Below are 14,911 nucleotides of genomic sequence, written 5' to 3' on the forward strand. Positions count from 1 at the left end.
GCAGAAATGTGCAAGAAAGGAGGAGACAGCGAGAGAAAGGAAAGCCTGGTTGGAGTTAAGAGACCAGAGCACCGCACCTTGGCAAAGGCCAGCTTCCCGAGAAGCTCATGGCGGTGAAAGAGAAAGAAGTCTATACCAATTTGAAGCAGGTATCATGATCGTGGAAGCTAAGCAGGGGCAGTCTTGGCTACTCCTTGGATAGGAACCTGCCAATGGATCCTGGAAGCTCTATTTTGGAGGAAGGAACGGGCAAAACCATCTCAGTCTTCCTTTCCTAAGAAATCCCTGTGAAATCTATGGGGTTAACATAAAACGAGAGGCAACGTGAAGCATACAAGATCTTACTTTGGCCCCTTTCCGACAAATAATGCAGACTACAACTTCCAGAGCATAGAGAAAGGTCCCTTTTTGGACTGTCACTCCCAGCATCTCTCACCCTTTCAAATCCATGCAGTTGCCAAAGGTTTAAAACTAACTTGGAAGTCATGTATGTAAACACTCACAAACTGCGTGGCCACTTAGACCACTTCTGTGACCCCTAGAAGCCTGCCAAATCCACAATTTTTAACAAAAAGTTTGTGTAATTTAGCAATTACAGACCTCACAACCTCTGAGGATGCCTGCCATAGATGTGGGTGAAACGTTAGGAGAGAATGCTTCTGGAACATGGCTATACAGCCCGGAAAACTCACAGCAAGCCAGTGATTCTGGCCATGAAAGCCTTCAACAACACACTATTTTTTTGTTCCAAAGCCATGCGTAAAGTCCTGCAAAAATGCAGAAATGCTCCTGTTTCCCCGAAAATAAAGACAGTGTCTTATATTAATTTTTGCTCCCAAAGATGTGCTAGGTCTTATTTTCAGGGGATGTCTTATTTTTCCACAAAAAAGAATTCACATTTATGGTTGAATTTTTAAAACATGAACATTTATTATCTACTGTACAGTAGTTGTCATCACAAACCAGCATAACCAAACTGTGAATCCTTTCAAGAATTTCTATATTATATTTTATTGCTATACTGTTTTTAAATTACTGTTTTAAATTTCTGTTCATATGTAAATTTATTTTATTTTTTTAAATAATAATTTTTATTATGTTATAAGTGAGGTTACAGAGAAAGCTAGGAAAACATAATAAATATAGGATAGTGAGGGAAAAGTTCTGGAGAAAAAAAAGATGAAAAACAAAACAAAAGAAAAAAGAGGGAAAAAAATGGGCGAGAAGAAAAAAAAAGAAAAAAAGGTATATATATAAAATGACTTCCCATTGTCCTCGTGGGGAAATACTTTTTGTGGGTTTGTCATTGTCCTTTGTGTTTCCCAGTTTTTCTTCTTTCAATTCTAGTGATTTCATACGTCAGATAAGTCTATTATGAGAGTATTTCCTCCATTTCGGATAAAAGCGTTGAAACCAGACCAATCTGTTTTGTCCTTGATGTCATTTAGTTTCTGCGTTAAACTGTCCATTTGTATTAGATCAAACAATTTTATAATCCAGTCTTCGATAGTAGGTATATTTTTTTGCTTCCAGACTTTAGCTAAAACAAGTCTTGCGGCTGTCCCTATAAGGAATTTCATATGTAAATTTATGTTGTTGTTGGGCTTGTCCCTGTGTAAGCTGCCCTGAGTCTCTTCTGGGAGATGGAGGTGGGATACAAAAATAAAGTTATTATAATATTATTTCTTGTTACTACCTTTATTTCCATGTACAACAATCTATGGTATGTACATTTACCGATCCTGCATGCTTCCAAACAAAAACTTTGCTAGATCTTACTTTCGGGGGAGGCCTTATATTTAGCAACTCAACAAAACTTCTACTAGGTCTTATTTTCTGGGGCTGTCTTATTTTCAGGAAAACAGGGTATGCAGTCTGACGTCACTCAAAATCCTATGCCTTTCGAATGCCTATAGAAAACTGTGCCAAATTCTCACTGCTCCCTCTTCCCAGCAGTTTGCCAGCTATTGGGAGATGCTAGAAATGGGGGAAAAAATCACAAATGACTGGCATACTTAATACAGCACAAATGTCCTGGACACAGAAATATGAGCCACTGAGTTCCTGAAATGCCGTATCCGCCGTCAAGTGCGGCTAAAGCAGCCCTTGGCTCCAGTCCCTGGTGATGCCCGATTTATGGGTTGGAGAGGTCTATTTGGCACCTTTTTAGAAATGCACACCAATGTTTTATTTTGAGGGTGCTACCCGCACTCTCCCTGCTGCCAAGCCATACATACTTTTTGCATGGCTTACTGATCTAGATCCAGATTTGCCCTGAAAGCCTCAGAGGTAATTCATGCAGAGAGAGAATTGACACTCCCCTCCTGAGAGTTGGGGTTTTAGCGCTCGCAGGAGACATACTGAATCTTCTGGATGCATCCAGTTGCCCATATCCATCAACTGGAAAATGAGGGCTCCTTTAAATCCTTTTCTCCATCTAACAAGTCACCGATTTCAGCAAAGCCAGTGGAGAAAACTGGTTTGGGGACAAGGAGGAGATGAAGATGCAGCCCTTTCGCCTGATTTTGCTGCTTATACGCGGATTTTCAGCAAGCCTCTCTCAACAGAGCCTGAATACAGCTCTCCAGAAAATAAAATAAAATAGAGAAGAGCTTTTTCAATATTCACAGAGAGCGGATGGCAGGAAACCCGCCTTCTGTATCCCAGGTGCTCGCTTCCAAAAGCACAAAAAGCCAAGAGAAAAACACATGCAGCTCTTTCTGTTCCAACCGTTTCAGGATGATCCTGAAACCTTCTAATACTGCTTCGGTGTAGGAAGAATGACGAACATGTGCCAGTCTCACTTTAGCTGTTCTCCCATTGCCTTTCAGAGGTTTTCTTTTTACCATTTTAGTACTGAAATGGGTATTGATTTAATACTTCCCTTCCTCTGAGCATGAGAGTAATCTGCAATGATTCAAGTCAAACCCTGTTGCAAAAAAAAGCTGCAGAGAGGTCATTGGGAAGGTTTAGCTATGCTAAACTGGATTTGGCAATTTTGTCATAATTTTTATATTTATTTTCAATTTTTATTAGATCACGTGGTCGTTCGCCACCTTGAGCCCCTAAAAGGGAGAAAGTTGGGAAAGAAATGAAGTTAGTAGGAATACGCCGTGAGCTATACAAAGATGCAATCCAGACATATTCAAGCTCCTCTTTACAATCATGACGAGAACCGTTTTTAAAGAAAAGGTTCATGGGAAAACTGAGTCATCACACCATTTCTCCTCTGTTCCCATGGCATTTTTAATTCACTTCGTTTCGCTCGCCTTTTGAGAGTCAACATATGCCTTTCCTTTGACGTGTGGCAGGAACGTGTATGTCGATTCTCTCTCTCTCCAAAGAAAGCTGGCATATAATGCCAATTGGAATAAAGTAATCCATGAGGCCAAGACTGAGTGAGGGCCTGCTTCAAGCTCATCCAGTGAACCAAGAGATGTGAACTTGTGTCTTTCACAATGAAACCAAAGGTGGGCAAAGTACAGCCTGTGGTCCACGTGGGATCCCTCGATCTCCCCTAACAATCATTTCGTAAAACATTGGTCCCCTAAATTCCTGGAGTTCCTTTATAATGGGTTCCAGGTCTCCCAAAAAGGGTCCCCAACGTTCATGGTGCTCCTTCATAATGGATTCTAGGTCTATAAAATGAAAGAGCTGCTGGGATTTTGGAGATCTAGAATCCATCATGAAGGAGCTCCAGGAATTTTGGGGACCTAGAACCCATTATGAAAGAGCTCCAGGGATTTTGGACATCTAGAATCCATTATGAAAGAGCTCCAGGGATTTTGGAGATCTAGAATCAATTATGAAGGAGCTCCAGGTCTCCCCAAAAAGGTTCCCAAAATTCCTGGAGTTCCTTCATAATGGGCTCCAGGTCTCCCCAAAAAGGTCCCCAAAATTCCTGGAGTTCCTTCATAATGGGCTCCAGGTCTCCCCAAAAAGGTCCCCAAAGTTCCTGGAGCTCCTTCATAATGGGTTCTAAGTCCCCAAATTCCTGAAGCTCCTTCATAATGGATTCTAGATCTCCAAAATGCCTGGAGCTATTTCATAATGGGTTCTAGGTCCTCAAAATTCCTGGAGCTCCTTCATAATGAATTCTAGGTCTCCAAAATTCCTGGAGCTCCTTCAGAATGGATTCTAGATCTCCAAAATCCCTGGAGCTCTTTCATAATAGGTTCTAGGTCCCCAAAAGTCCTTGAGATCCTTCATAGTGGATTCTAGATCTCCAAAATCCCAGAAGCTCTTTCATAATGGGTTCTAGGTACCCAAAATTCCTGGAGCTCCTTCATAGTGGATTCTAGATCTCCAAAATCCCAGAAGCTTTCATAATGGGTTCTAGGTATCTAAAATTCCTGAAGCTCTTTTATAATGGATTCTAGGCCCCCAAAATGCCTGAAGCTATTTCATAATGGGTTCTAGGTCCTCAAAATTCCTGGAGCTTCTTCATAATGAGTTTTAGTTCTCCAAAATCCCAGCTCTTTCATAATGGGTCTCTAAAATTTCTGAAGCTCTTTTATAATGGATTCTAGGTCCCAAAATGCCTGGAGCTATTTCATAATGGATTCTAGATCTCCAAAATCCCTGGAGCTCTTTCAGAATGGGTTCTAGGTCCCCAAAATTCCTGGAGCTCCTTCATAATGGAGTCTAGATCTCCAAAATCCCAGAAGCTCTTTCATAATGGGTTCTGGGTCTCTAAAATTCCTGAAGCTCCTTCATAATAGGCTCCAGGTCCTCCCAAAAAAAGGTCTCCAAAATTCTTGGAGTTCCTTTACAATAAGTTTTAGTTTCCCCAAAAAGTGCCTCCAAAATTCCTTAAGCTTCTTCATAACAGGCTCCAGGAAGATCCTTCTACTAGAAACATCTTGGACTCTTGCCTTCTGCAAAGCACAGCTCCATCCACAGTGGCATGTTACATATAAACATAACAGTCAGATGCCAAATTCGCAAAGGAGGACGCGCAGGCTTCCCAGGGGAGCTTCAGGAGAAAGTAGGTCAAGCTCCCCATTCCGAAAAGCTCTTCCCAGCAGGTTTCGGCTGCTACCCACACAGAAAGAGCGATGCAGAAGTTACCTGGCAACCACCGGGGAGAGGGACCGAGAGGGAAGGAGGCTGCATTAATAAGACCTCTTTGGAGGAATTTTTGTTCTTTTTTAAAAAACCAGCCCACTAATTGCAGTTAAAGATTTTATTGAACAAAAGAAACACGGTAATCTGAATTCTCTGAGCAAAAGCAGCTCTCTGTTCCAAGCTGCGTTTTGTGCTAAGTAACCGTATTAACTGAGATTTTATACAGAGGTGTGTGAGAGAGGTAAGAGCTCTTATCAGCCAAAACAAAACAAAACAAGGATATTTGGGAAAGGGCAGATTAAATTTCGTCTGGAAAGGGGACCGTTCGGTCAAACTTTTTTATTGGCTTCCGAAGTGAGAGTTTCTAGCCCTTGTCTATCTAAAATCCAGTGCGATTGGACGGGATCCCCATGCGGCTCCCATCATAATTTCAGCAGAAGAAAAGGGGGAGAACGACAACTGATAACCTCAGACATTTCTAGTTTTTTTTAATAGGGGCAAAAAGAGATCTTAATAGATTACTTAAAAAAACCCAACCCAACAACCCTGGTGTATAGATTCAGGGCTGTATACGGATGAACAGCTTCCATACGGCTGGGTTTCTCCTCTTTGCTGAAAAGACCCGATCCCCCCAAAGTCGGGAAACGGCAAGAAGGGGAGGTAGCTGAGGCCAGAGAGTCGCCGACAATATTTGCACCGGCTTGAGGCCGGGACAAGACAGCCCTTTGGCTCCAAGGCATTGCAAACAAGCCCCCTCCCCCCCAAACACACACACAAATCACCCATCAGTTGTGTCCGCACAAGCACAACAGACCCTCTTCTTGGACTTGCTGGGATTCCCGCTTTGCACACAACACCAATGTTACCTAATGCGAAGACGGATAGAGAGGACCTCTTAAGACACCTTGTTTTCCTCATTTTTGGCTCCAAAGGAACATATCTTTTTTGTCGTTCGGCACATTCCTCTTCCTCCAGACCAATGAGGACAAATAGCATCCATCTGTCTTTCACTCCCCACCAGTGTGCCACCAGCTTCAAGCGACACCTGGTAGAGAACTACTGAAGACAAATAAGAGGCAGCGTGACAGTATTGGAACGGCGGAGCAGCGAGTCCGGCATAGAAGCCTCTCTTTCTATCAAGGAGCCGAAAGGGGCGATTCTCTAGAGGGTGACCCCGTATTGTCCTCGGGGGGGAACACTGTCAGCGTACAGGCGCGGATGCCCCCGAGGGACTCCGGGAGGTCAAAGACCTTGTGCCACTCGTCCTTCTCTGGGTCGTACTTCTGGACTATCTCCACCATGCACCGGTTGTTCCATGAATACCCCCCCACCACGTAGATCTTGTTCTCGAAGACAGCCACCCCGACGTCGCTCTGGCCCCGCAACATAGCCGCAATGGGCGTCCACTGGTCCAGGGTGGGCGAGTAATATTCGCAGCTCAAGACGTCGTCGTAATCGCTGGTGCCCCGGAAGTGGTTCCCACCAATGACATACAGCTTGTCACCCACAGTACACATACAGTGCAGACCCCGGACCGTGGTCATGGGGGCCTTCTGGGTCCATTTGTCCGTATCGGGGTCAAAGCACATGAGTTCCTTCTGGAAAGTGTCGTGAGTGATGCCCCCTAAAAGACGGATTGGTAAGGTGAGGGGAAAGAAAGAAAGAAAGAAAGAAAGAAAGAAAGAAAGAAAGAAAGAAAGAAAGAGAAGAAACATTAATCAGACTGATAACATTATGCAACACAATTTTTGTTCCTGGGTTATAAATGCCATTTCCTAATTAGTTCTCTCATGGCACAATGGGTTAAACCCTTGTGCCGACAGGATTGCTGACCAAAAGGTTGGTGGTTTGAATCCAGGGAGCAGGGTGAGGTCCCATCTGTCAGCTCCAGCTTCCCATGCAGGAACATGAGGGAAACCTCCCACAAGGATGGTAAAACATTGGGGCATCCCCTGGGCTATGTCCATGCAGACGGCCAACATCCATGCAGCTCTCACACCAGAAGTGACTTGCAGTTTCTCAAGTCGCTCTTGACGCGAAAAAATGGAAGTTTATTAAACTGCAAAAAGGCTAAAAATGGCGAATGAAAGGTTAAAAATGGCAACCATGAAAACAAAGTTTCTGGAGTATAACAACTACTTTCAGAGTAAGGACCGCACATTTAAACAGGAAATAACACTTTCAAACCAGGAACAGAAAACTTTTTAAATTTTATTACACAATTGAAGGCACGGGCACTGTATTTCCCTGAAAAGAAGATGGGGTCTTATATTAATTTTTGCTCCAAAAGACATACATTTGGGCTTATTTTTAGAGGATATCTTGTTTTTGATCAACAACAATCTATTCATGTACGGGAATCTCTGCAGAAAGCCATACAATTCTTGTCCCAGGAGTTTTAAAGCAGTGGTTCCCAACCTTTGGACCTCCAAGTGTTTTTGGACTTCCGGTCCCACAATTCCTAACAGCTGCTAAACTGGCTGGGATTTCAGGGAGTTGAAGTCCAAAACACCTGGAGGCCCAAAGGTTGGGAACTACTGGTTTAAAGCAACCACAAACCAATTCTTAAAAAGGAATGTTTCAAAAGAAGGAGGAGGCAACCTATGGGCTGAGACAATTCTACCTAAAACGAGTGCTGGAGATTTAGCAAGCTGTTCCTTCTGTAAGAAAGGCCAAGAGAAGTTGGTTCTGTTGCCCATTTTTATTTTTACTGCACTTTATTCCTTTAGCTGGCCATAGTCTCCTTTGTTTATGCTTTCCCCAGCACTTTAATGGGATAATGGTTTTGTATAGTCCTCTCCCTTACTGTATCTGACACTACTAGCACTTTTATGGCCCAGTTCTTTTTAGGAGCCAACCCAGGATTTTATCAAGCATGTTTGTTTTATATGATCTTATTTGTTTTATGACTTCCTTTATTGTTGATTGATTTGTTTTATTGTTGTGTTTTATATTGTCTGTTTTGCCTGGGCTTGGTCCCATGTAAGCCGCCCCAAGTCCCATTATTATTATTATTATTATTATTATTATTATTATTATTATTATTATTATTATTATTATAAGGAACGTTCCAGGAAGGGAAGGGTTCCCAGCTATAGAGGATCCTACCTGAAATGTACATCAGGCCCCCATAGACGGTCCCGGCGTGGCCATAATGGGGCTCATTCATTTTTGCCACGTAGCTCCACTCGTTCATACGCGGGTTGTAGCATTCCACTGTGGCTGGTGGGAAAAAGACAAGAAAAGCAAAGTGAAGACACCCACTAGCTTTCGCTGTTTTTGGTTCCCTTTTGCTTCAGTAAAATAAAGAACCACCTCTCCATGAAAGGCAACCTGAGAGCTGTCCCATGAACAATTTGAGCCAGCAGAGACCTCCAAGGGCCATCTAGTCCAACACCCTTCTGCCAGACAGGAAAAGTATATTCAAAGTACCCTCGACATATTGACAAAAGTCTCCAAAGAAGGAGCCTTCACTGGGCCCCGAAGCTGAGAGTTCCACTCTTCTTATGGTCAGAAAGTTCTTCCTAAGGTTCAGATGGAATCTCCTTTCCTATCATTTGAACTCATGGCTCCACAGAGTCTTAGTCTCCAGGGCAGCACAAAACAAGGCCTGCTCTCTCTACCTTATGGCATCCTTTCAACATGGATCCTCTCATGTCTCCTCTTAAAAGAAACCCAACTCTTTAAGCCACTCCTCAGAGGGATTCATGTCTTCAAGAACTTTGATCCTTTCAGTCGCCCTTCTCTGGACACATTCTACCTTGAATTGCTTTGCCCAGAACTGGACACAGTTATATTGCAGGTAAAGAGGTCTGACCAAAGCAGAAGAGAAGAGCATCATGACTTCCCTTGATCTAGACACTATGTTCATTTAGATGCAGCCTAAAATCCCATTGGCTTTTTAAGCTGCTGCATCACATTATTGGCTCGTGTTCAGCTTGTGGTCCACTAAGACTCCAAGGTCTTTTTCACATGTAATGCCTTATGTCTGTGACTCCAGTGACTATTCAGAGTCCCCCAGACAGGTATAAATCGGCTCTTACTACCTGCTGCCTACAGCCACTTCCAACCTAAACCAATCCAGGCAAACCTATGGCAGGAGATTCATATCCATTGTCAAGACTGGAGTTAAAATTTAGTTTTAAAGGAATACTTATGTAAAGTGTTACTAAAGTATACATATTTATGTTAAGAACTGTACAAACCCAGTTGGATAAAAAATCCAACAGCATTTGAGAACATTATCAAGACGTTAAAAATGTTTTTGTTGGGTTTCATTTACCTTATGTGTCAAGACTGAGAGTAAAACCTGAAACTGCAACAGGTTTATAGGTGTACTTATGTGAAGTGTTGCCATATTATACATTTATGTTAAGTGTTATACAATTCCAGTTGCATAATAATATAATTATTGGATACTTAATTTAGAATATATGTTACTTTTTTGGAACAAATTCTGCAAATAGATTAACATTAGTTGTTGGATATACAACAGGGACAGGGTTATGGTTTATCACTGACTTCATTTAAATCCAGTTCAGACTTAAGTAGGTACGTCACCACAATCCTTTTCTTATACAAGTTGAATATGTAATATGGTGTTACAGATTGGATATATAAAATATTATATTACTATAGAAATATAAAACTTACAAATATAGAACTCATAAATTAGTTACTTTAAACTATATTATATACCATACTTTTCCTTTTTCCATTTCACAGGAGATCCATACCACCAAGAAAGATACTGCTTAAAATTCCACATTTCTAGGCCTGACGTGGAAATCCTAAAACAGGACAGACATTTGCTTCTCAATCAAGGTGAACTCCCCAGCTTCTCTTGCAAAAGATAGATTTTCCAAGTGTCAAAACGAACAATGGCCCCTGATCTTAGCAGATGAAAGGCTTGTCTGATGGAAAACAATGCCATACGTTTCGAGACAAAATCCTCCCAGAGCTGTGGAGGTTTTTTTGCGCTGTGAAAGGGAAATCCGACCTGCAATGGTCACAGAATGAGAATGCATTGCCTCGTCTTCCTCCCCGATATCTTTTGCAGCAGAAAGGGAAGATTATGTCAATTCTTCACCCTCTGGCTGCAAATGTCAATGTGGGCTGCAATAGCTTGCATTGCAATTAATATGGGCGAGGAGGAGGAGGAGGACATCCGAGCCTCCAGATAAAAAAAAAACGGCCTCCCAGACCCTGATTTTGTATACAAATACACGACACCTGTTACAATGCAACTCTTTAGGAGTCCACAGGAGAGATTCTGTGGCAAATGCCAAAAGGAGGCATCGTCAGGCTACAAGATATGCCACGAAGGAGCCACGGTGAGCAACCACGCATTGGCAGGGAGCAAGAGAATGCCATTTCTCATTCAGCCTCCCACTCATAAAAAGACAGAGTTCTTTCTGTTGGTTCTGGTTCAATAACCATTTGGCTATTTTTAAAAAACATACGAGATCTGGTTAATCTGCTTTAATAATAATGGAGGACGCTAAAGGCGGAAAAGCAGAGAACATAAGGATCCAGTCGAGACCTAGCCTCCTTTCCTTGACTCACAAGAACTAGCAGCAAAAGGAACCAAAATTAGATAAAAGACATACAAGTACCCACTCACAGCTTTGGCATAAAAATACACAGGTCCAGCATCTTAAACCTAAACAGTGGAGAATCCTCATTTGGGAAGGGCTCCATCTCCCACATCCTGATAGTAGAAGATCCAGAGAAGAGAAAACATGCAGGCTCAAACTTGCAGAATCTATTTATTTTTTAATCGTCTTAAGGTTAAGGTTAATTTTATTTTAGTGTTTATATGCTTTAGGTTTTGAATTGTTCGTTGTATTTTAGCACTGTTCACTGCTTTGAGTTTCTTTTAAAGAGAAAAAGCATTTATACACACACATATTTGTACCACTAGGTGAAGCAGCCCTCTATCATTTATTTATTTTATTTATTTACTACATTTATATCCCGCTCTTCTCACCCCAAAGGGGACTATCATGTCACCTAAAAAAAAAAAACAATAATGTGGATAAGAGAGAAAGGGAGGCAAAGAGCAGTCCCAATGACACCTGGACAATGATAGGTATATATGCTAGTAAAATCATCATCATCATCATCATCATCATCATCATCATCATCATCATCAAATTGCAAAGACTCTGGCACAAGCCAGTCAAGGTAGTCCCAGTGGTGATCAGCGCACTGGTTGCAGTGCCTGAAGACCTTGGCCAGTACCTGAAAATAATCAGCACTGACAAAATTACCATATATAAGCTGCAAAAGGCCACCCTACTCAAATCTGCACGCATTATTTGCTGATATATCACATAGTCTTAGACACTTGGGAAATGTCCGATGTGTGATACAATACAAAAGCCAGCATAGTGATCTTGTTTGCTGTGTACTAATCTTGTTGTGTATATAATAATAATAATAATAATAATAATAATAATAATGATGATGATGATGATGATGATGATGATGGATCATTGATGTTGCCATCCCAGGTGACAGTCGCATTGACGAAAAACAACAGGAAAAACTCAGCTGCTATCAGGACCTCAAGATTGAACTTCAAAGACTCTGGCAGAAATCAGTGCAGGTGGTCCCGGTGGTGATCGGCACATTGGGTGCCGTGCCAAAAGATCTCAGCCGGCATTTGGAAACAATAGGCATTGACAAATTATGATCTGCCAACTGCAAAAGGCCACCCTACTGGGATCTGCGCGCATCATCCGAAAATACATCACACAGTCCTAAACGCTTGGGAAGTATTCGACTTGTGATTTTGTGAAATGAAAACCAGCATATCTATCTTGTTTGCTGTGTCATAAAATATAATAATAATAATAATAATAGAGCAAAGAATGCCTAAATGACTAAAGAAGAAGGAAGATGTAAACATGCAAAAAGGAACGGAGCAATAAATATTCCTTTACAACTACGGTAATTAAGCAGGTATCCCAATATATTTCTGTTAACTTGAAGGATGCCCATGACAGTACATAATGTGCCAGAAAGTCAGCGGAAACCAAGGAAAACGGGGTAAAGCCTCACCTAATTCCCCTGCCGCGTTCCGCCCGCCGACGGCATATAGATGTCCTTTGAGGGCACTTAGGTGGAAGAAGGTCCGCTTTTCATTCAAGGAGGCCACTTGCATCCATTTGTTATATCGCGGGTCAAAGCGGAAGACGGTGTCGACAGCCGTTTTTCCTTTCGTGTCGTAGTTGCTCTGCCCACCCACTACGTAGAGGAAGTTCCCAATGACAGCAATGCCGTGCTGATAGCGGGGGGCATCCATGGGGGCCAGGGAGCGCCACTCGTGTGCCTTTTCGTCATACATGCGCAACTCCTTGCTGACCACCAGTTGCTGCCGGAGCACCCCCCCAAGGGTCACCAGATGGGTGCTGTCCGAGCGGATGGCCGTCCGTTCCGACTGCATAACCGGCTGCATGTAGGGCATCATCTGGTAGTTGCTGGCCTCCAGGAGCAGATTGACGCAGGTGTTGTCGGTCCGCATGAAGTCCACTGTCTGGACGTAGTTGATGAGGTCCTGTGGTGTCATGAGTGGGAAGCGGATGTTCTTCATAAGCTTGGCGGCACACTCCATGCGCGCCTCCTCGTAGCGCAGCCAGCGGCAGGCAGCCTTGAAGAGCTCCAGCTCCGTACAGTGTTTAAGGCTATTGCTCGAGAGGACGAAGGCCAGGCGCTCGAAGGGGAGCTTCACAAACTCGCCGGTGCTCAGCAGCGCCGGGAAGTTCTTGAGGATGAAATTGTTCACATATTTGTCCACCTCCGTCAGGTTGTACGTGTTGGCAATCCGGCCCACTTCCACACAGTTCTCCAGCGAGACCTAGGAGAGCAAGGAGGAAAGGTAAAAGGATCAACACCTGTTGAACTGATTTAGGATTTATGAATTTATTTATTACTTATTTATTTACAACATTTCTACCCCACTCTTCTCACCCGAGGGGACTCAGGGCAGCTTACAACAACCAACAAAATTCAACGCCAAACAGATCAATTAGAACAGCAACACATTTAAAACCATTAACAATAATCCATAAAATGCATTAGTCAAGCTTAAAACATATAGTTACTTAATACCATTCTTCCAAGGAACCATTGCACATAAAACTAAGTTCAGAATTAGATGAACTATAATAAAAGTTAGATAGCTTACTTAGTTTGATTAATGTACATTATAACATATGCTATTTTTTCTGTTTTTAAAATATTTTTACTGTGTTATGTTTTCTTATTTCTGAATACAAATTAGTAAACAAAAGCCCCTCTGAATCACTGGCTTGAAGTGAATCCAGGACAACCTATGTCAAGACTCACAAAGTAATGAAAGTGTAATATAAACTCAGACCCTGAATGCAATTCCAGGAAAGTGGACATGGTCTCAAACTGATGTTCACTAGAGAAAGATCCAATCAGATTTGAAAGAGGCATGCAGACTTTTTTTTTTTTTTTGGCTTAAAATACATCACAGGAAGCTACCTTCCTGGTGACCAAGCCTCAAACTTCATCTATACCTGGGAGAAAGGACCCATTTATATACTCCAGATCTCCTTGAAGACCACATCACAAGCCACTTACCGTATATACTCAAGTATAAGCTGACCCGAATATAAGCCGAGGCACCTAATTTTACCACAAAAAAACTGGGAAAACACTGACTCCAGTATAAGCCAAGGGTGGTAAATTTCAGAAATAAAAATAGATACCAATAATATTACATTAATTGAGGCATCAGTAGGTTAAATGTTTTTGAATATTTACATCAAGCTCAAATTTAAGATAAGACTGTCCAACTCTGATCAAATCATTATTCTCATCTTCAACGTGCTTATGTATCCTTTTAATAATAATAGAGTAAAATAATCCATGTAATAATAATAATAAATACAGGAAAATAATACATGTAATAAAAATAGAGTAAAATAATAAATGCAATAATAATAAGATCAGAGTGAAATAATAAATGTATTATTAATAATAAAAATAGAGTAAAATAAATGTAATAGTAGCAACAATAATAGAGAAAAATAATAAATACAATAATAGCAATAATAATAGAGAAAAATAATAATGTACCATATATTCTCAAGTATAAACTGACCCAAATATAAGCCAACCAGGACCCTCACCCGAGTATAAGCCGAGGGGGGCTTTTGCAGTCTTAAAAAAAGGGTTGAAAAACTAGGCTTATACTTGAGTATATACAGTACTTCGAAAGTACTGTAGTTATCTACTCCAGAAGATTCATTATTGTGGCTGCTACGAACTAGGTTGAATTAGTTGAGACTCAATGAGATACACATTGAAAAACTAGAGCAAAATGTGCTATAGTAGAATGTCCGGCCCAAACAAATTTTTTGCAGTTTAATAAATTTCTTCCATGTTTTTATGATAGAACCAATTAGGAAATGACATTTATAATCCAGGAACAAAAATCGTGTTACACACAGTGTAATCAAAAGTAATGGGAGAATTGTCATTCGTTAAAATCTGGAGAGACAAATTGGGTAAAAACTGAAGACCACCGACCTCCATGTAAAAAAAAATTGGAGTTGGCCTTCCATGGATTCTCCGTCCACAGATCCAATGGTCTTCTGATGGAAAACAAAAGGCTGAGGTGACTTCCATGAAAATGATTTTGACAGCCCTACCCTAATGAGACCTGTAACCGAGCACTGCTTCTGATATAAAGCTCCATTCTCTCCACTCTCCTTGCTGCTCACTTCCAGTTCAGGTCACCTCCAGCATCTTACCACTGCAATGTAGGAGTCTGAATATGAAATACACAGTCTCTCCTATTCCAAAATCC

At 41.6% G+C, this 14,911-nt stretch overlaps 1 protein-coding gene across 6 annotated transcripts in view; it reads right to left on the bottom strand.

Moving 5' to 3' along the window:
* Window positions 1-5,170: 5,170 nt before the first annotated feature.
* klhl13 (kelch like family member 13) overlaps window positions 5,171-14,911 on the bottom strand; it is a 71,625-nt gene continuing 61,884 nt past the window's right edge. For all 6 annotated transcript variants that reach the window (XM_062963918.1, XM_062963917.1, XM_062963922.1 and 3 more), the window contains 3 exons: window positions 12,133-12,928; window positions 8,176-8,289; window positions 5,171-6,691 (listed from right to left, as the gene is read on the bottom strand). In XM_062963918.1, the coding sequence (XP_062819988.1) occupies window positions 6,204-6,691; window positions 8,176-8,289; window positions 12,133-12,928 (1,398 nt within the window). In that variant the 3' untranslated portion in view covers window positions 5,171-6,203. The remainder of the gene's footprint in view (window positions 6,692-8,175; window positions 8,290-12,132; window positions 12,929-14,911) is intronic.

The sequence above is a fragment of the Anolis carolinensis genome, unplaced genomic scaffold (assembly GCF_035594765.1).
Source record: "Anolis carolinensis isolate JA03-04 unplaced genomic scaffold, rAnoCar3.1.pri scaffold_12, whole genome shotgun sequence".
NCBI lineage: Eukaryota > Metazoa > Chordata > Lepidosauria > Squamata > Dactyloidae > Anolis > Anolis carolinensis.